This window comes from Geotrypetes seraphini, chromosome 11 (genome assembly GCF_902459505.1).
Source record: "Geotrypetes seraphini chromosome 11, aGeoSer1.1, whole genome shotgun sequence".
NCBI classification, from domain to species: Eukaryota; Metazoa; Chordata; class Amphibia; order Gymnophiona; family Dermophiidae; genus Geotrypetes; species Geotrypetes seraphini.
In genome coordinates, this window is record NC_047094.1 from 55,650,564 (window position 1) to 55,673,402 (window position 22,839).

Below are 22,839 nucleotides of genomic sequence, written 5' to 3' on the forward strand. Positions count from 1 at the left end.
CACCAGTAAAGGGGGGAAGAGGAACTGTGCCTGGTATCTGCTCAGAAGAGCAATCGCTAGGGACAGCTCCTATCTCCTATAAGGGTAGTTGCTGTCTCTGCCTCGCTGAGCTGCAGGACTCTCTGAAGCAACTTTGGGGCTTCCTCTGCCAGCTCAGCTATTACATCAGCGAGAATAGTCTCGGAGCTGCAGGCACCGTAATGTAGGGAGCCCTTTCTCAAGATCATGAAGGCAGGAGTTTCCCTATGCACTGCCCCGTCCTTTATGATGAAGGTCGTTTCAGGGTTTCATGTCAGTCAAGAAGTAAGATTACCAGCGTTCCAGACCACAAGGCCAAAGAAAAAGGATCAGACTCTCAGAAACCTGGATGCGAGGAGACCTTCTGCATTATATAGAGGTCACCAATGAGTTCCAATTGTCTGACTATCTGTGCTCGCCAGCCAAGCTAGATGTGGTAGACTGGTGTCCTAGGCTACCAGTTCAAGATGGATTTGTATGGCCATCTTGTCAGCATATATTGCCTGTGGCAAGCAATCGCTGGTCTCCTTGGAAGCACATTTGACAAGAAGCGTGGCTTCTTCATGGGTGGAAGCTCGGGTGATTTTACCCGAGGAGATTTGTAGGGAAACGACTGGTCCACATTGCATACATTTTCCAAGTGCTATAGAGTTAACATGGCAGGATGGGAGGACACCATATTTGGGTCCTTGGTGTTATGAGCAGGTACAGAGTTCCTAAATTTCTAAAGACAGCTTTTGTACGTCTCCACTGTTGGAAACAGGATACTGGGCTCAATAGACCTTTGGTCTGTCCCAGCATGGCAATGCTTAAACTCTTACTTGAATACATTTTATTTTCTCAGATATCAGAATGTGAAATACATAAAAGGGTGTGAAGACTAATGCATGGTAGTGTGACTATGTCCAACAACATCCTTTTCTATAGTGACCAAGTGCCCCATCAGCTCTTTGGATTGTTCTTTGTGAATCTGACTAGCAGGAAAGTCAGACAACATTGCATGTAATGGTATCTAATTAAAGTGTAATATTTAATTCCATGCTATATTATCATTATTGACCAATCAGATCTACTGTGTTGTCATTTCTGATACTTTGCTCAGCAGGACAATGTCCTGGGCCTGGCAAGAAATTTCATTGCCACCAGATCACCTGTGATATTTTGCTCAACCATGACTGTATTCAGGGTTGGCAGATTTCATAGCCACCAGGGTCACCAGGATTTGGGCTTCACTGGCTGATGTGTTCTGCATTTTCTTGGGTTACCTAAAGTTAACACGGTTGCTGTTATTTTATTCTGCCTTATTACTTTCTATTTGATTTATTTCTAATTTTATTTTAATCTGATTTCTCACTGTCTCTTCACAGGGTCTTTCCTTTTCTCCTTTCTATTTATAAAAATTATAGAGACAGAAAGGAATGTCACAATTTTAATAATTTTATTGTGCACTGCTTTGCTGTACTATGTATTAAGAAGGGAGTACAGGCAGTTCCCGGGTTAAGAATGAATTATGCTTTTAAAGCTGTTCTTCAGTCGTATTTGTATGTATCTCAGAATTTGTAGATTTACCTCTGCTCCCAGCTGACAAAAGGGCAACTGTCCCTACCAGTGTTCCCTCTCAGGTACAGCTTACACAACCACACACTTTTCTTAATGTGGTCATGCATAATTCCTGAATCTGCCACAGGAGAAGTGTAGGAGTCTATGCCACTGGAAATACTGCTCAGTGAAATCGAATGAAGCCGCAACCACGTTCTTAAGTACGAGTTGTACTTAATTCGGGTGGCTGTAACTCGGGGATTGCCTGTATTAAATATTAAATAAAACCATAACTCAGCAATTTTCAGTATCACTATGGAATATCCAACAAATAGTAATACCTAACTTGTGCTGTGAATTTAAACACTAGTATTTAAGTACATATTATGGATTACATTTTCATAAGTTTTTAAACCAGTAAAAAGAGAAGTAGCATACATAGATTAAATTCACTCACATGGATGTCGAGCTTCTTAGATGTAAAAGAGATGTTGCAGGAAGCATAATTAGAAACTGCACACATACTTTTAAGATTTCAATCAGAATGCCTTAAAATACTTGCATCATTTTGTCCATATAGTAACTTGATCTTTTAATACAAACAAGATTGTATAAGTTTATGTAAGCTGAAAAGTGCCTTACTGAAAATAGAGCCCTTGAATTCTTGCACAGGACACAGAGGTGAGACCTTTCTGTGAAATTAAATGGTGAGCACCATACATTTTCCTTTCAGAAGATAGATTATTCTAAACCTATAAGGTAAGACCTGGCAGCTTAATTAGCATTTTGAAATTAGGTCATGCTACTTCCAGTGTATAGAAGCCAGTTGGCGCCTCCTAGTGCAAAGACCATGAGAAGTATTATTGTCCTCTGGCAGCCAACATAATCTAAAATTATATAAGTGTAACTGAAGAGAGACTTCCTCAACCCAACTATGCCAGGAGGACTTTGGATGACTATAATAATGTTTTGATACATCAAGTAAGGCTGACTGGGCAGCAAACCTTATAAAATATTCTAAAAGTATGTACAATTCCACCCAAGTATGTGGGGTTTAAATTTTTTTTTTTTTACTCTTGAATGGCATCAACTTCCAGTCATTCAGAAGTGGACAAAACTAGAAACAGTTGTGCGGTATCAATTAGAGCTACTACTATACAGCTGAACCACAGGAAAGAGTGACATCTTTCCCCTCTCTACAGAATTCGCTCAGTGGAGAGGGGAAAGATGGCAACTACCCCAGTTGAGTTTGTGGCTGGGATTAGAGAATGACACAGGGACACGTTTTTTCACATCCCCGTGGAAACTCATTTTCCCGTCCCAGAGAGTTCTTTTCCTGCCCCTGCCCCTGCCCCATTTCTGCAAGCTCTGTCCTCATCTGTACAAGCCTCAAACACATTAAAATCATAAGTGTTTGAGGCTTGTGCGGTTAAGGCACTAGAATGGGGCAAAGACAGCAACAGCTACAAAACTCATGGGGACGGGATGGGGAAATTGAGTTCTTGTGGGGATGGGGAAAAATTTGTCCCCATGTCATTCCCTAGCTGGGATGTAATTTGTTCCTGAGTCAACAATGTGAAAGATTCCTGGTTTAATTCATAAGTCTTTTATTCCCTGGCTCTGCCAGGGTTGGTGACAGTACAGAGTAGAGGTGTGTGTGGCATAGGGGTTAGAGCTACAGCCTCAGCTCCCTGAGGCTGTGGGATCAAATCTCTCGCTGCTCCTTGTGACCCTGGGCAAGTCACTTAATCCCCTCATTGCCCCAGGTACACTAGATAGAGTTTGAGCCCACCAGGACAGATAGGGCAATATGATAAAACCCCTGAAGGTTAACCACTAGGATATAAGTGGTATATAAATAAAATACATATATATGGACATAACCTAGTCCCCATCCCACCCAATTCTTTTTCATCCCCTTCATATTGCTACTGTCCCCTCACCATCCCCTGTTTTCTTTCCCATTCTATACCCAACCCACATTAAAAAGATCTTGTAAATTGTACAACGCTTAATATCTTTGTCAGCAGTGGTCAATCAAAAATAACAAATCCAATCCAAACCAAACATAAAATGTGCCCTATGTTGTGTTAAAATTTGACACAAAATAGGCAAAAATTTGTAAATATGTTTGTCATGCATATTTAACATGAACTGCAAGAAAACACAGCTATATGTCTAATTTTTGGCTTGGAAAAAATCAGAACATATCACACCGTAGTATAGAACAGTGTTTTTCAACCTTTTTCCACCTATGGACCGGCAGAAATAAAAGAATTATTCTGTGGACTGGCATCGGTCTGTTGACCGGTGGTTGAAGAACACTGGGCTAAGTTGTGGGCCAGACCCCGCCCATCTCTACCCAATCTCCACCCCAGACCCCGCCCCCATAACAGTACTAATTGCACCTTGCATGTCCCGTGCCTCATCTGGAAGCCTTCCCTCCGACGTTGCAACGCAGGATGCCCGTAGGAGCCACTGCCCGTGGCTTTGTGCACTGAATCAGTTAGGAAGAGGGAGCTGGCTCGAAGATAACGCCGCATCAATCGCACCGTGGACCAGCGGTTGAAGAACACTGTGTTGTGCCTGATGCACGTGCTGGCCCTGTGGACCGGCAGGAAATTTCTGTGGACCAGCACTGGTCCATGGACCGGTAGTTGAAGAACACTGGTATAGAAAATTACATTGGTTACCGGTTGAAGTCAAAATAATATTTAAATTCTGCTGTTTATGTTACAAAACATTACTTATCTCTTGTAACACTTTGTTCTACCAGATAAAATTTGTTTCACACCTAGAACTTCTCTTTTCTCATTTCTGACTCTGAAAGGATGTCAGTTAAAAAGATTCCTAGATAAAACTTTATATTTTCAGGCTGGTGTTTGGAATAAAACTTTAAGGGCCTGTTTTACAAAGCCTCACTAGCAGCTGCCACGCGGCAACAGCCCCAAAGCCCTTTAAATCTCTATGGGCTTCAGGGCCGCTAGCGCGGCTTTGTAAAACAGGCCCTAAGAGCCTTACTTTTAAATTCACCTTCCTATCAAGCATCTAGAAGAACATTGAAGGCTTGCTCATTTGACAAATTTGTTTAATTCCTCTGGGTGGTAATTGTACGTACATGTTGATGTATTTTCACTGCATTTTATGCAGTCTCTCTTGGTGTTAACCGCTCTGAGCTGCAAGGTACTGCGGGATATAAATAATGTTATTATTATTATTTCAAAGTATGTAAAAACACTATACCATCTACAGAGCCAAACTAAAAAAGAATGTCCTGAAAATGTGCTGGCGGTAGGAGTTCCAAGCAGGAAGCAGGCAACATGTGTCAGTTTCAGCCATACACGGAACCTCTATCACTAATAAGAGATGAGCAGAATGCCTCATCTGAGCTCGATATATATGCATCACTGAAGCTATTTGCTGGCTGTTGAACAAGTCTCCATAAAAATCTGCCTCCGATTCTTCTCATTTTGAACGTTTTGTTGAGTATTCAGTAAATGGCTGCACCTCAACTATAGCTCGATCTCTGACGGTGTTTGCAGACTGTTGATGGTACTTTAATGCCAGTCATCAGATCTAAACAACCCTGCAGCCTTGGATCCAGCACTGTTGCTGCTGCGTGTCTCTGTAACAACGCAAAGTGTAATCAATTGTGCTCAACTTGGACAGGAACTGCTTGTGTGCACGAGGTTCAGTCGCAATTGCACTCAGCTCCTCCATATTCTCTGCTAGATTTAAACTGCTTGATTGTTCTCTTCAGTGAACGGCTGACTTTAATTCATTCTTTAGTTATTTCTTGTTTGGATTACGGCAATACCTTATATCACGGTATTACCAAAAAAGAGTTAAAACGACTACAAATAATCCAGAACACAGCTGTAAAAGTCATCTTTAAGGCCAAAAAATTCAACCACATAACTCTTCTGATAAAAGCACATTGGCTTCTTATCCATCACCGTGTCATTTATAAAACTCTATTATTGATTTTTAAAACAAGAAACACTGGACAGTCGGAATTCATTAACAAATTTTTGATACCATACACCACATCGTGATTTCTTTGTTCCTCGGAGCAAAATTTATTAGTAATCCCAGCCTTGAACCATATTAATACTAGAACAAACACTATTTTTTCAGTAGTTGCCCCGATCCTCTAGAACTCAGCACCAAATGCTCTTAGAGAGATAACTAATCTTGAGAAATTAAAATCTTTCCTTAAGACATTCCTTTTTAAAGATGCCTTTCAAGTGTAAATGTCCTTTTAAGGATATTTATTAACCTCCCCCTTCCCCGGAAAAAAAAAAACCCATATGAAACTTTTTATCATCTACACTTCTATTGGACTTACTTGTTTTTAACCCCACCCTTTTGTTTATACTTTTATATCTTACTTTTCTTTCAGCATTGTAGTTCTCCCCTTCTTTTCCACTCGTACCCGTTTGTTCAGTCGTGTATGTCATTGTTTTTATCTAATCGTGTATGCTTATTTTGTTAATGTTATATTAAATTTATATTATATGCTTCTACCCTATTTTAAAATGTATAACCATCTTGAAATAAATGATAAGGTGGTATATCAAAATTTTAATAAACTTGAAACTTGTAATCACTTCCTTGTACAATGTTATAAGCTCACTTATTTCACCAGGGCTATTATTATCAACTTCAGTTTTTGATGGCTGGAGTCTCTGAGAGAGTTCGAGGTTCTACTTATGATCTGTGCAACCTATCCAGACCTCATTTCAAAAATGCCGCTTTCATATTAGAAAATTCCTATCTATTAAAAGTCTGGTCAGAGAGAACCATAAATCCAAATACACCAAACTGTAAAAAATTGAGTAAAATATCACTAATAATAAAACCCTTACTGCACATGCGCAGTTGACACGCTGTGATCCCTGCCTCCATGATCCGTAGCTCCGTGGCAGAGACAGGGTACAGTATTACAGCGTGCACCGCATGCGGCCTGTGGCAGTTTGCAGCGTGTGCGGCACTGTCCTCACCTTTCTCCAGGCCGCCAGGATACCTCTTCTTCCATCTCTGACGCCGGCTGACTTCCTGCCGCTGCCGGGACGCCTCTTCTTCTCACTCCCGGACCAGCAGTGGCAGCAGCCATGCACAAGCAGCCGCAGAACATTTACTAGGCCGGCTCACTTCAATATTGTGAGTCGAGCCGGCCTAGCAAAAGGCCCGAGGCTGCACGGCCTAGCAGATGCTGGACAGGGGGAGTAGGTAAGGAAAAAAATGTACTACAAGGCTACTGCTGCACAGGGGGAGCAGGAAGGGGTACTGCTGGACAGGGGGGAGGTAAAAAGAAGGGAGAAGGGCTACTGCTGAACAGGAGGAGCAGGCAAGGGGTGGTGGTGGATAGTCGAGGAGAGAGAGAGACAGACAGACAGAAAGAAAGACAGTCAGACAGTGGCCAAGGAGAGAGAGAGAGCTAGAAAGAAAGACAGATGTAACGGGCTTACAGACTAGTTAATAATAATATGATAGAGGGAGTCCTCAGTTATTAACACATTGCATCCAACCATCAATGCGTGTATGCACTGAGGCAATTTGGGTTTCTATGGTACTTTGTGTGGCTTAGTGTTTTAAAAATTAGCCCCAATATGTTATTATGGGTACACCGTCAAAAGCGTGCCGGACATTTGCGTGCCGACAATCCTGTGGCGACATTTGTGTGCAGGACAAATGCGCACCACCACCTCTGCTGCTTTGAGGCCTTGCCGTTTGCGTTGTGAGTAGGGGACCCCCCCCCAGTAAACTTACAAGTCCTTGTGTACCTGTTGGGGGGGGTAATCTCCCTCAGTACACGGAAAACTCCTGTTGTCCTTCTCTTAGTGTGTGTGGGGGGGGGGGTTCTCCCAACACCCCCCCCTCACAGCGCAAACCGGAAGGCCAGAAAGGCGGCGTGCATCTGTCGACGCAGGATTGTCAGTGTGCCAATGTCTGGGGTGTTTTTGATGGGTCACCATTATTATGCCCTTGTACTTACTAGGTGTTTAAGCTTTTGCCTAATAGCACCCCTAGACTACAAAACTCTTATGTGAAAAAGTATATTAACTAAATACATGTTCACCCAGCTTCTTGTAGTTGAGTTTACTTTAATACCTTAGGGCTGAACAAAATTTAGATAAATTTAAGGGAAACCTTAAATGCGTCCTCTTTAAAGATGCATATGAATGCAAAATGATCTCAGGGTCTGCCCTATCTGGTATCTACATTGATCCCTTTCAGCTTTTAATGATTTCCCTCACTGCCCTCATGTCCGTAACCATATTTGTACTCTCTTCTTTTTTAAATTGTATCCCCCCCCTTTCCTTTTGTTTTTATGTATGTTATGTCCTGTCATTAACAAGTATGTTAATTGTTCCCCATTTTTAATTGTTAAATGCTTAGAATTTATGATTAGCGTTTCATCAAAACTTTAATACACTTGAAAACAACTTATCTGTGGACTGCAGTTATTTGCTAGCCAATGCTAAGAACGCAGGGCCAGATTCTCTAAGCTCTGACACCACAGTAAAAAAAATACTGTAATGGGAGCGATTTTTTGTTTTACCAATGATTCTCAGCACAATAGCATGAAAATTATATGCATGCTATGTGTGTGGAAAATTGCCAGTAAAGGGGGAGGGGGAAAGGAGCCATGCTCAGAAGAAAAATTGCTAGCACAGCTCCTTCTCCTGCCTGCCGTCCCCCCCCACCCCCCCAACCTCCTGTACTTTTTCTTAGAAGACCAGCAGGAGGTCTGCTCATTCCCTCCCATGGGCAGATTCACCTCTTCAAAATGGCAGGCCTTCCCTTCCCAGTACATCCTGGGATGCACTGGGGAGGGTCCTAAGGCCCTGATTGACCCAGGCACCTATGGGAGGGGGGCCTGCTGGTTGGAGAGAGTTGGCATCTCTTCAGCCAGCTTCGTCATAAAGGAGGGGGTGCAGGGAGTTTGTTGGTGGGGGGCAAGGGACCCTGGTGGAGGGAGTGGACATCCCTCCTGCTATCCTTTAACTTAAAGGTGCAGGGGGATAGGGCACACCAGCATCACTGGGGGGCATCAAAAGGCCCTGGGGGAGGAAGGAAGCAGGTTTTTTTTTAAAATTTGCAAGGGGGGGGTGTGTGTGTGTGAGCAGTAGACACTCCTCCCTTAGCTTATCTTTGACAATCCCTGGTGGCCTATTGGCTCTATGGGGCATGAGTGATCTTGAATCGCTCTTGCCTCTACTGGCTCTGTAGTAAAAATGGCTGCCATTGGAAAAGGCAACAACTATTTTGACTACAGAGCTTGGGGGGGGGGGGGGGCTTGGGGAAGCAGGTGTTACTTGGGATTCCCCTGCTCTAAAGAAGACACCAGACCACCCGAACATTTTGAATGAAGGCCTGCAGAAGGAGTTGGTGGGCAGCCCAGTGGGGGATTTTCAGTTATAGAGAGGCTGGTTTGGGGAGATGAGCTTTTGGCAGCATTTACAACAGGAGAGAGAGCGCAGGGTGACAGTTTCGGTTTCAGCCAAAACAAAAAGCTATGAGTTTGGTCAACAAACCTCTACATATAAGTGTATGTGTTGTTATGCTTTATGTAAATGTTTGCATCTATTCTACAGAAGTACACCTTATATGGAAATATCCACTGGCTTGTTTCAGAGTATTTTCCTCAATTTGATATGATAGTAGATGAGGTCATGATCCGAGGAAAGGCTTTGAAGGGGGGGGGGACGACCCTCTCAGAGTGCTTTCCAAACCACTGGTGGGAAACACTTTTTCCATTTTTAAGGAGAATAAATACTTGAGATTTTAAAAAACTTTAGTTCTTTCATTTGCAAAAAAACCCCCAAAACTCCGACCAAACCCCTCCAAAACATTGTTGAAATTTGATACATTCCTACATCTGGCTACAACATGTGAGACTGTGGCAAAGGAAAGGTAGTAGATACTTAGCATATATTTTAAGATGTCCACATTTTGCTAAAATTCAAATGAAAGCTTAATTTGAAATTTAGCAAAATGTAGACACCTTATTTTATCTTTTCGCAAGCTGTTGAAGGCCTACTTTTTTCAGGAAGCTTTTGGTCTGCTTTGTTAAGGTTGTCATTAGTTTTAACTCTATCTTACTTTATGAAATAATTTTAGGTTTATTATTTTTATTTCCTTTGAGGAAAACTGACTTGTTCCAGGCTGTGGCTATTCTTTCATCATGGGGCAACATATTTAGACTAATGACCCTGATCTTTGTAGTTGGTTTTATTGAATGCTTTAGAGCAGGGGTGTCCAACCTGCGGCCCCATGAAGTAGTTTGTGAGGCCTGTCGAGGGCGATGCAACGTTTTCCTCTGCTGCCCCCGGGTGTTTACCGTCTTGCTGCAGCATTTGTGAGGCCCAGAAACATTTTTTTTGGCCAATGTGACCCAGGGAAGTCAAAAGGTTGGACACCCCTGCTTTAGAGCTTAGACCCTTCTGTATTTGTATGGTTAGCAACTCCCACACTCTTTCATCCACTGCAGCTCAGAATGGCCAGGTTGTAATGGCAAAGAAGAAAATCAACCTCAACTAGTGTTTGTCTGACCTAAACTTTGTGTCCCTTGGTGTGACTTACTGGACAAATCCTGAACGTTCAGCTCATGGCTGCTACTTGTAATTGTTCAATAGTATACTAATCTGATGACAACCATACCATACTGAGAATGACACAAGGATGGGTTCCCATGGGAAATGCACAGGAATGGGAAAAATTGCAGCCAGTTTACCACGGGAGCAAATCCTTTTGCCGCCCTTTGGAAGCAGTAAAAGGCCTTTCTCCCACTGTACAAAACATTTGTACCCAAGCATCTCTAAACCTTCTTCCCCAGCTTCCGTGAAACCGGAAGTTACATCAAGGAGAGACTCGGCAGAAGGCAGGCCTCAGTGCGGACTTCTGAAGATAGTGAAGTACGATCTAACAATGAAGATCACTCACTTCCTAGACTGGCACTTAATTTCCCCCCAAGCAGAAGTTGGGCTTACTCTACCTTATTTGGAGCCTAGTGCCAGTGCTAATCAGAGGTTTGTGGAGTTAAGGATTAGACAATTTGTCTTTATAGGAATGAGGGAGAGGGCAGAATCTGAGTGCCTTCTGAAGCCTTAGACGAACATTGGGGAATTGCTTGTAAATGTGTTTAAGCTACAGGACTCACTCAAGACTGTTATGCAAAGGGCTGGTGCTGTCACTGACAGGTGTCCTGGTTTAATGCTTTGTGGCAGGGAGGTCTGGTTTCTAATATCCATGTCCAACCTATCTGTAGTGTGCATGTATGTTAGTGAGGCACAGAGTGTTATACTCCTCAGACAAGTACTGGTGAGCTATGTCATCAAATTTAACTGAATGAATCGCATGATGGGCTGGCAACTAAGCTTAATGGAATGTAACCCTGGTCTCATCCACAATGTCCTGGGCACTAGCTAGCTCTTTAGGTTCGATACCCCGACCAAGGTATAGAAAATTAAGACTTTTTTTTTGAGCTGGGTATTGGCCAGGGCCAGACTTATTTCCCCCAATGTTTTTACTTAATCAAAAAGAATCAAGCTGAGATGAAAATTTGATAACTAGGATCAGCCACTGTAGAAAACAGGATAAAGTAAACTAAACCCCCCTCTTCTACGAAACTGATAGCAGTTTTTAGCACGGTGAGCCACACTGAATGGCTTGCGCTGCTCCCGACGCTCATAGAGTTCCTATGAGCATCAGGAGCAGCGCAGCTCTCTGTGCTACAAACAGCTAGCGCAGTTTAATAGAAGAGGGGGGTTAGCTTTGTATACCGGGCCTTCAACCAAAATGGAGCTCGACTCAGTTAACAGTAACTAAAATAAAATAAAAGTTAATGGTCAGAAAATATTAATGTGAGTGATTTCCGAAGTATTTGGCAAATAAAATAGTTTTTAAAGATTTGTGAAAAAGTTGAAAAGAACCAGGACACCTTAAGATAAGAGGAAGTTCATTCCATAGTTGAGAAAATTAACTGAAATTCTTGATTCCTTTCACTGAAGGAAGAGTTTGAATTGTTGGGTGACTCTTGCATAGGAGAATCTATACGCATTCTATAATAAAGGGACAAGAGGGATGAAGATACCATATTCTTATGTTCTAATGTAAGATCTTTCTCTGTGGCATGGTTGAGGCTCTCAAGGGTAAAATAGGCATGAGGGGAGCAGAGGAGGAAGGCTTAAAGATGCTGACCCACATGGAGGGTTGCTGGACTGGGAGGGGGGCAGGAGTCTCCTGCCATGAATCATTGAGGGGGGCTGCTTGCTGGCTAGTTCCAGAGCTGAAGGGAATAGTTAGGTGTTGAACCTGGTCCGAAAGGGGGGAGGGGGGAAATAGGGACTGGAGCTGGAGGGAAGAGACAGAGTGCTGAACCTGCAAGGGGGTCTAAAACAGAAATTGAATATTGTTTATTCTTATACTTTAATAATGTCTATAAAATCATAACTATTCAAGGCTTGTGTGATGGGATTATAAAGTTTACGGTGATGGGGTAGGGGCCGAGCTTGCAGGAACAAACTTTGGGCTAGATTCACAAAGTAAACCGATCGTGTACTGATCGGTGTGCGACCCGGCCTGATTCACTTACCTCTCTTCCGACCATCCTCTAATCCACGCATGCAAATGAGGGCAATGGCTTGCAAAGTAGGCAGGGACGCGATTCACTAAACAAAACCCTGTAACACCGACTGGGCTGGCCGATCAAAAAAAATAAAAAAAGCGACTGCTGAGGACCAGTTGCTGAAGCCCTTTCTGGCTGCCCTGCCTTCTGCCGCCCTGCTCTCTGCCCTGTCAGCCCCAATCCTGCAGCCCCAAATGCGCCTACCTTCCCTGAACATGCTGCCTGCCTGCCTACCTACCCCCGCACTGCAAGCCTGTGGTTTTAACCCGCAGGCATAAGTGGGTTAAAACCACAGGCTCAAAAAAAACAACCAAAACCCGATTGCCTATTTTTTAAATCTATTCTGGCCCTGAGGTCCATTGCATGCGCAGACCATCTACAGATGGTCTGCACATGCACGGGGATTGCTATCGAGCGATCTGGGAAGGCAGATGGGGGCGTGCCTCCGATCGGGCAGGTTCGTGAATCTAATCCTTTGTCCCCACATCATTCTCTACTTACTATCTCTTATACCCCATAAGTCTCAACAAGGATACAGTGCAGTTTATAAATCAACTTACCCTTAACCGAAGGAACTACAAATACTAATACATAATTGAAAAATTGTTTTAAGCAGAAAAAAAAGGTCTTCAATGAATGAAAACACAAGCCAAGATTCATGGTAACAGCTTTTAATTTGACAATTACGAACATCATTTCAGAATTCCTACGGCCTCTATCCGAGGTTCTGTTTGCGATCACTCTCCAGACCCCCACATGGAGGTAAACTATATTCAATGTGCAAGTTAAATGCTGGGTAATCTGTATTTAACTCTGGTTTCAGGTGACTATTTACAATTACAGGACCTCTCCTTGATCAAATAAAACTAAAACAGGATGCCAGGGGACATACACTATCCCAAGTCCCAAAAGCTCAACATTCATATTTATAGATTTATATTTATATATGTACACACAAGGATACCATTTGCTCCTCCTGAAAGTATTTTAAAAAATGTTGCTCTGCCTTCATTCTATAAAAATACCTACAGTATTCTACAAGATACAAAAATTTGCCCAAATATACAGATTTACATAACGCACACCTGAGGCTCTTTGGAAAATGTACACTCTCCACAGCGTACCCTGGTAAGTCCCGCAAAGGGGGGTTTCTACTCCAGAGTATACATAAGCCTATCTGGAAAAATGGTGATGGTAGAGAAACGCTGGCTCATAATGTAACTCCAAGCCTCTTCCCTAAGTTACTCCTGTGCTGCCCTTGATATATATTATTCAAGATAGAAATACATCCCTAGAGTTTTGATGAGTGATAAAGACAACTCATTTTTTCTCAGATGGCAGATAACTGGCAGAATCTGCATTTGAAGATTTTTTGGAGGTGGTTTTTTTTTTTTTGGGGGGGGGGAGAAGAGTACAGGGGTGGGCCTTACCGAGTCAACTTATGAAAGAGTTGGTGAAATACTGCTTAATTCACTGTGTATTATTCAAACAGAGAAGGGAATAATAACCATTTGTATGCACTATTTTCCCTCTCATTCAAGACTTTGCACATGTTATAACAAGTATTATCAATGCTGGTGGTTCAAGTCTCTCAAAGCATTGGTATCAATGTTTCAAAATGATTGGGTGTGTCCCTCCTTGGACATAATGAAGGTGCTTGAACAATATTGGGGTGATTGAGACCCACTGACACCAGAGCTTGCTCCCATGTGCTGGGAATTTTTGCAGGTTCCCCATGGACTTCCTGCTTTTAACACTAACTGCATTTTCACGTTTCAACCTTGAGTGTATCTCTGCTCCAGCCCTGTGCTCCCTAATTTTACTTGGAGGTATTGTTCACGTGAACAGAAAGGAATCCCTAGCTGCTAGGACACCTGTAATATCCAATCCATTTAACTAGACAGCTGACAAAAGATATAATGGAGCCAAATTATCCTCTGAAAACAGAGCTGTGTTTTAAATGAAAACTCTCTCCAGTGTATGTTCACAGAGATAACGGAAGAAATCTGGGCTGCCTAACTCTGATACAGAGGTCAGAATGCCTAGCATGCAGTGATGTTAGCTTTTAAAATCAAGCAAAAATAATAAATAAAGAAGAAAAAATATCATTGAAGGATTTTCTGAAACAATTGTTTCCTCGTCAGTCATATTACAGTAGTCAGGGTATGATACAACCACTTTGCAACAGTCTGGATTGTTGCAGCATGTCTGCATTAATGGTACCACCCAAATGGCAGCTGTCAGCCTCCCCAAAGCAGACTTTTTGGATGATGAATAATAGTGTAGAATTGTGACTAGATTTGTCCTTTATGTAAGTTGGGAAATGAAACCAAGAAAAAGCAGCCTTCTCCAAAAAAGGCACTGTTAATCCCTCTTACCTGCCAGCCATGCATCCTCCTGCAAGGCTGAGGGGTGCATTTCAGTAGAGATGAGAAACAAATGAAGGAGATTAGTGCAGCAGGACGTTTGTGAAGGAACTTCCACTTTGTGTGCACAGAATTACCCAAGACTCCTTTTCAGGATTACTTTATGCACAACAGACGTTGCTGAAAAGATCCAAAATGTCAGTTGTGAACAGACTGAAAATGCTTTTTCCTTTCAGTTTCTAGCCATGTTCTTCATTGCAGCTATTTAACAGCTAATCTTAACCTTTGGGATGTCAAGTATAACTAGAAGCAGCAGTTCCTCTCTCCAGAGGAAATAAAATTATTCATACACACACACACACACAATCTTTTGTGTTCTGGATGCCACCAGTAAAGCCATTAGACAGCATTAGAGACAGTCAGGGAGAGATTTCCCAGGTAGTTATTTTGAACTTCTAGAAGGGGATCTGCCTCCATTGTTTATAGTCATTAGCAGAGCCCCACATAACCAAGATCGATTATTGCAATTGAGCACCCTATGTTCCTGTTCAAATAATGTTCAGGCATCTGGGAAACTGATTGAGGTCCATAGGTTAGTGCAGGGGTAAGCAATTCCAGTCCTCGAGAGCCACAGGCAGGACAAGTTTTCAGGATATCCACAATAAATATTCATGAGATAGATCTGCATCTCAAGGAGGCAGTGCATGCAAATCCATCTTATACATATTCATTGTGGCTATCTTGAAAACCTGACCTGCCTGTGGCTCTTGAGGACCGGAATTGCCTACCCTTGGGTTAGTGCATACTGAAACAGAAAAGCAATACTCACAAGACCCACACCAGCTGAAGCTCTCTCCTGCATCACAGGGCAAGGGCTGGTCTCTGCATGTACTCCTGAAGGTGCCATAGGATGCCAAGGTCAGTAATGCCACATGCATGTGATATAACAGTCTACTACCAGTCTGCCAAAAGTGCACACTCTGCCACTCTCTTCCTCTTCAAAGAATTGCCCCTGCTGAACATCACCTTCTATCCAGGCCTACAATCAAGACTAGATGTTAAAAGAAAAAGCTGCTAACATTGCAGAAGAGGCATATGGAGGGAGAGATATAAGCAAAGCTGATTCTCCTTTCTATGTGCTACACCCAGCCCCTTACTGCAGGAGACAGCAACATAGGTGTTTTACGTGCCCCTGTATGCAAAAGCTGTGCTATACTTAGAATTCCGCAATTAAAATTGTGAGGGGCTGTGTCCGATCAGTCTGACCTGGCCTGCTCTTTTATAATATAAGCACGGACAAAACATCACGTGACATTTTATGACCCCCCCCCCCCCCATTCCTACCCCCTGTATTTGAGCTCTCTGTGGATACCTTGGTAAAGTGCAGGCAGGGGCTACAAACAGGAAAAGAATAAGTTGAGCTCAGACATTAAAGGAAACAAGTCTATTACAAAAACAGCAGACTTCTTAAGGTGCCGTAAACCAGGGTCTCAAAGTCCCTCCTTGAGGGCCGCAATCCAGTCGGGTTTTCAGGATTTCCCCAATGAATATGCATGAGATCTATGTGCATGCACTGCTTTCAATGCATATTCAATGGGGAAATCCTGAAAACCCGACTGGATTGCGGCCCTCAAGGAAGTACTTTGAGATCCCTGCCGTAAACCGTCTGCTAAGCAGGACAGAAAAAAAAATCTAAAAGCCTGTTCTAGGAGAGAATATCAGGAGGTTTTTTGTGCCCTCATATATGTGCCATGAATCCATACAATCAACGTATATGTAGTTTTCATAAATAATAAAGCTTCTTTCAAATGTGCAAACCTTGTCAAATCCCTTTCTGTTTTTACCAGACACCGATAGCCCTGCTATGAAATGTAAATTTATCAACATGTTCTACTTATTATAATGGGATTTGGCCTAAGTATGATAGAACAGCAGTGTGGCTTCACATTAGCCTCTCACTAAGCTGTGTCCAAACAAACTGCATGCATTTTCAGTTGGAGGAGTGGAAGCATAGGCTCAGCATAGCTCTTGGGGGGTGGGGGGGTGGATCAGCACAATTTTTGTTGGCAATAGAGGACTGTAAATGAGCACTAATCAATTAGCATTGGAGGCTGAGATTTTGGAAAGTGCTTTAATAGTCTTTCCATTCCAGAATGTGCCAAGTGATACTAACAGAGTAGAGAACTATCAATTAATGATTGCAGCTTTCTGCTCTATGAGGTAGACATTCAGGGCTGACCATATAAATGGATAATTCTGAACATATAAACTGTTACATGGCCAAAATTATCCATTCAAAAAGGGGGCAGAATTTTGGACATTCCAGGGATGGGGCCACCTAAACAGTAATATTAAGCCACTAAACATACAAGCTAGATAACCAACTGGCCTGCACAAGTATGAGATATAACCTCCAGTTTCTATCTAGACGGTTAAGTTATACAAGTATATTCAGCAGATTCTCCTACATATAGGATATACCTGAATAGAGGTATAATTTGATATCATCTAGGCAAGACGTTTCAAATTATATTTTCACTGATTGACCCCTAAACACACTGCACTCTTATAGTGCTACCAGAAGGCATCTTTCTATTATCACAAGGAAAGCACTAGAACTGATACTAGCACTTCTATTGCTGAGAACACTATGACTGTGCCGAACATAACTTAGGCTAGATGTAACCTGTCCTGAGTACAGAGGCTTACTGTGGTATTTGGGCTGTATATCAGACCAGGATGAACAGAAGGAAATTTTCAGGACCTATATCAAAGTAAGAAGTACTACAAAATACAGCAGCTGCTCACAGTACTAGTTTTTTTTCTTGCTGAAAGGATTTACAACAGCTTGTATTTAAGTCCCATGTGCATACTTGGAATGCTTTGGGTCAGTGAACTGAGTTGTGACCTGTGAATAACAGACTTTGAAAGAAAGCCAAAAGAAACTACTATGAATCTGTGGACAGCAGAGAGATGGCCAGTTCCTGCTGCAAAGAGCCCTTTGAGGGACAGAATGCCACACCTACTGAGGACAAGCTTCTAAGGCTTCACTCCTGATCTTCACCTACCTATTTTCTTCTGGTAGGGTGAACTACACATGGATACTGTCAGTGTGATGCAGTTGGGAAAAGGGATTTTGGTGTACAGCAAAAAAAACAACAACTAAGGTCTGTTTCTGGCTTAAGATATTCTGGGTATGCTTTGGTGATTGTGAGCCATCTAGTTTCTAGACTTTACAACTTTGGTTCTTGGTTCTCTCAATATATCAGAAGCATATCTTGCCAAGCATATCCTTGCCTGATGCTTCAACCTCAGAGCATGCAAGACCTGTGAAACTCATTCTGTCCACGTGCAAACTATTTGTTTCTAACCAGAAATTTGTGGCATTCTGTGTAAATGTGCAGTATTGAGAGATATGTGCATAGGGGGTGGGGTGTTAAACTAGCATTAACCATGTGTGACATAGATTTGCTCAAGATTCTCGGGGTAAAGCACCATTTAAAAGCTTCATTTAAGTACAAGGGGTTCTCAACCTAGTTCTTTAGATGCACCCAGCCTCTCAGGTTTCATAGTATCCACAATCAATAAACATGAGATAAATTTGCATGTGCTACCTCCATTATAAGTGAAGCTATATCATTTTGGATATCCTGAGAACCCGAGTGGCTAGATGTCTCCCAAGGACTGGGTTGAGAACTACTGCTTTAACACACAGGCCTCAACTGCATTTCATCCACTTTTAAAATCTTTTTTCACTCATTATAATCCATGAAAATAGTTAAGAATTTCTTGCCTACTGTTCTAGGACACTGTTAGCTTGTAAACCATGGCTTTAAGAACCAATTTAGAAAGTGTGCTGGGCTCTACACTTTAGGGACACCCATCAGTTATGTCTTGAAGTTTGGAAGCTGCTGTTTTTTGTTTTAACACTTATGTGAAATACTGTTATCAAGATTTTGGAATCTGTAACAGACTTATCAAAGGCCATCAAAATGCAGCATTCCTGCCCTGTAAGAACCATGGCACCTTCCAGAGGACATGATATCCTATCTAATGTCAAGAGCATAAGGAATGCAGAAGAGATAGCAAGACCAGAGGAGCCTGGGCTACCTGCAGTCAGCAGACTCTACTCTGCTGCTCCTGCTCCCTCCTTGTTCCCATAATTTTTGGGCCCTGGCTAACACAACTGTATTTCTGGTTCACACCAGGAATCTTCCAAAACAACAGAGGGGTAAATAAAGATTGCTCCCTTGCCCTCTCTCCACTGTATTTGTTCAAGTGTTGCTCCCCATGAATCCCAAAGCCCTGTAACTTCATCTTGTTCAAAGATATTGTGTAGTCTTTCATGGTCATCCTCTTGAAACCGTGAATCAGGAGCTGTGGTGGTTGTGGTGAGCTGCCGGCGCTCATATCTTCTTACTTCACTTCCAGGATGGATGGATTGGTCTCCATGATGGCCACGATGATACGGTCAATGTAGTCCTGAAGGCGAAAGTTGATCTCTTCTTGTTTCTGAATTGCCTCCATGAGCTGTGGCAAAAAGAAGATGCAAGAGAACAGTAGTTATGTTCATGTCATCCAGAAAAGCTTCTGCTATTATTGGGGTCATTCTACTAGGGCAGGGGTAGGCGATTCCAGTCATCGAGAGCCACAGGCAGGTCAGGTTTTCAGGATATCCACAATGAATATGTATGAGATGGATTTGCATGCACTGCCTCCTTGAGATGCAAATCTATCTCATGCATATTTATTGTGGATATCCTGAAAACTTGACCTGCCTGTGGCTCTCAAGGACCAGAATTGCCTACCCCTGTACTAGGAGATTGGAGTGTGTATTAGTGTTTTATATGCTCACTGTCCAAGGGTATATGTATTTAAAAACAGAAACATAGACCATTCAAAAAAAAAAAAACCCAAAACAAACCAAGGAGTCCCGAGGGCAAAGAATATATAAAACCTAAAACAAGATTTAAATTCTCTATATAAGGAAAAGTGGGTTCAGTGAATAAACCACCTGTGATAACACAGTGTAATGGAAATGCATCCTATGGTCTTAATCAAGATGCACATACAAAAAAAGCATTAGAAAAGTACTGTTTTGAAGTTCTAAAAAACAATCTGAAGAAACACACAAGAGATAATTATCATGTCTCCCCCCTCCCCCAAATCTTAGAGAGATGAATATCTCCTGCGGAGTACAAGTGTCAGTGCTTCACTATGCTATATAGCCAAGTTACTTATCTGTAGTAGGTGTTCTCTGTTGTCAGCAAAATATACAGTAAAGGGTGGCCTCTTCAACGGCACCCATGCAAGAAGCTACTTCAGCTTAGTGAAAGCCACCTCACTGCATATGCACATCATTTCCTGTCTGCTGCTGTCATGCAGGACCACCTCAGCCTATTCACTAGCAATGAGTATAATGCAACTCCCTATCCTTCTGCCCATAGAACACCAGTTAAAGGCAAGTAACTTGGCTTTCTCCACGAACAAGCAAGCAAGATAGCAAGTCCTTACAGTATGGGACTCTAGCTGCAGACTGCCTTCTACAGAAAAAAGGGAAAATAACTAACATGTAAAGTGCTGTAACAAGCAGAAACCAATACACTTTTGCTTGCAAGTAGCCCTTTTTTTAAAAAAAAATTATCTTGGAGAGTAGTCTGGAACAGAAAAGAAATAGGCCTGAAAGGATGGAGCTGAACTCGAATCCTCAAAGAGATTCTGGAGGACTGACTGGCCAAATCTACTGTCACATCAGGAGTTCTGCTCTAAGAATTAGTGGAATTTGAATGTATGAACAGATGTCGTCTACATTGCAGCTCTGCAAACTTCCTCCATGGAGGTTGATCGATGCTACAATAGCTCTGGCATTATAAGTTATAACATGATCCTTTAGAGTCAAGTCTGTCTTGCCTTAAGTGATGGAAACACAGTTCACCAGCCACCTCGCTAGAGGTACATTTGTTGATGGCTGCCCCCATCCTGTTAAGTCAAAAGAGCCAAAATGCTGGAAGGATTTTCTGAGGGCTTTAGCCTGCTCCAAGTACAAGGCTTAAGATTCTCTTGCAATCCATTGTGTGCGGTGCACTTTCACCTTTTTGGGAATGAGGTCTGGGAAAAAATATGGACAGGTTGATAGACCAGTTAAGATGGAACTCTGACACTAAATTCCTTTCCTTTTTACTTAGATTCTATTTGTAAACCGAGTCAAGCCTTTTTTTCGGGGATGATCTGGTATATAAATTTAAGGATTGGATTGGATAGGAACCACCTTGTTGTTGAAACCAGTTACTAGAAGAGCCTAGAGCTCACCCAATCTGAACATTGAAGTTAGTGCCAACAAAAACAGACCTTCCAGGTCGGGTATTTCAGTTCACAGTTAAGTAGCTTGAAAGGAATTTTCATCAGTTAAGACAATATTGAGGTCCCATGACACTGCAGGAGGCCTGATGGAAGAGTTCAACTGAAGCATGCCCTACATAATACAAACAACTAAAGTCTGTACAAAGATGAGTTTACATTCTACATGATGGTTATAAATAAACTGCATTAAGATGAACCCTAACAGAGCTGGGTTTCAAACCGGACTCAGATGGATGGAGAAGGAATTCAAGCAATTTTTGAGTAGGACAAAAAAGGGATCTAGGACTATATCTTCAGACCAAATAATCAACCTCCTGTATTTGAACCTGCAAGACCTTCTAGTACAGACATGTCAAAATCTGGCCTGCGGAGTAATAAAAGTTGGCCCGACAGACATTTCCCAATTTATATTTCAGCTGGCCCGCCGGCACGAACTGCTGCTCTTCATGAGTTCCAATGCCACTGCTCCTCTGCCTTCGCCTGGTACTCCTTCCATCCCGGCTTCCTTTTCTCCTCTTCAAAGAAGCCTGCTGAGGATCACCGGCCAGCTGTAGCGAACCTTGCAGGCTGCCATTGACCTCCCCAGCAAGTTCCCTCTGCCGCGATCCCATACAACAGAGGAGGGGCGGGACTGCGGCAGAGGGAACGTGGTGCGAAGGCCGAGGCAGCCTGCTAGGTTCGCTACAACTGACCGGCGATCCTTGCAGGCTGCTTTGAAACAGGTCAGGGCGTGTTCAGTTGAGGTGGCAATTTGGAAAAAGATCTACTGACTTAAAGCTTTTTCTATAAACAAACACCCCCCCCCCAAAAAAAAACAAACAACAACCTTGCATATTTGCATATTGTGTAATTGTCAACAAGAGCAGCAGGAGCAGCCATTTTCCAAATATACAGTTTAAGGGTCCAGGCGTGCATATGCCGGACTGGGAGGGGGGAGAAGAAATAATGGGTCTAAAACAGAGAAGTGGGAGAGAGATGGTGGACAAAGGGATGGAGGAAGGGAAGGAACAGAAAGGGAGAGAAGTTGGACACAAGGGATGGTGTGGAGGGGGGATAAAGATACTGGATAGGAGGGTAGTTGGGAAGAGAAAGGGAGAGATGGTGAACTCTGGGGTGGTGGTGAAGGAGGGAGAGATGTTGGATGAGAGGGTATTTGAGAAAAGGAGAGATGGTGGATCTGGGGCTGGTGGGGTCCAACGCTGCAGCAGGGAAGACAGAGATGCAAGATGGATGGTTAGCACAGAGAAAGAAGAAAACAACAAATGGGCAGGAGACCCTGGCATGCGAGTTATCAGAAGACAACCAGAGCCTGGGACCAATATGATTTGACTAATGACCACACAACAAAAGGTAGAAAAAATAATTTTATTTTCTGTTTTGTGATTACAATTATGTCAGATTTGAAATGTGTATCTTTTCAGAGCTGATGTCAGACAGCAAGCGTAAACTAGGGCCTAAAAGAGAGAGGAATAGTCTTTTTTAATTATCTTGTTTACATCACAGAGCTGACGTGGGGGTTGAAGAGGTTGTAAACCTATACTTCTATAAAGGCTAAGGGGTCCTTTTATTAAGGTGTGCATTTAGTGCTTGCTAAATCGGTTAGCATACTTTAATAAAAGGACCCCTAAGTATCTTAATTAAAAATTGAGCCTGCGACTTAGCCTATGTTTTAGATTTCAGCCCCTTATGTGATTGAATTTGACACCCCTGTTCTAGTAGAATCTCTTCTGAAAAAAATAATTATTTGTGAGATGCTTTCAGCAAATTGAAGGAAGTTATAGTTATCCTCCCAACATCCAAGCTGTGAAGGCAAAGAACTTTGATAAACTCCTCAGTCTTATGAGCTCCCTTATGTAACATTCCAGAAGAGGAGGGAACCACACCTAACTTAGCCAGTAGGGAACTATAAAAATCATGCAAAAA

At 42.5% G+C, this 22,839-nt stretch overlaps 1 protein-coding gene and 1 long non-coding RNA gene across 8 annotated transcripts in view; one reads left to right on the forward strand and one right to left on the reverse strand.

The window, feature by feature from the left end:
* The window catches only part of LOC117369402, an 81,072-nt gene that overhangs the window by 54,279 nt on the left and 3,954 nt on the right, over positions 1-22,839 (forward strand). The gene's annotated exons all lie outside the window — the stretch shown is intronic.
* Positions 12,846-22,839, reverse strand: part of RAB11FIP3 (RAB11 family interacting protein 3) — a 247,074-nt gene continuing 237,080 nt past the window's right edge. For 5 of the 6 annotated variants that reach the window (XM_033963921.1, XM_033963922.1, XM_033963918.1 and 2 more), the window contains one exon: positions 12,846-19,086. In XM_033963921.1, the coding sequence (XP_033819812.1) occupies positions 18,973-19,086 (114 nt within the window). In that variant the 3' untranslated portion in view covers positions 12,846-18,972. The remainder of the gene's footprint in view (positions 19,087-22,839) is intronic. The other variant, XR_004541136.1, reaches the window with a different exon arrangement.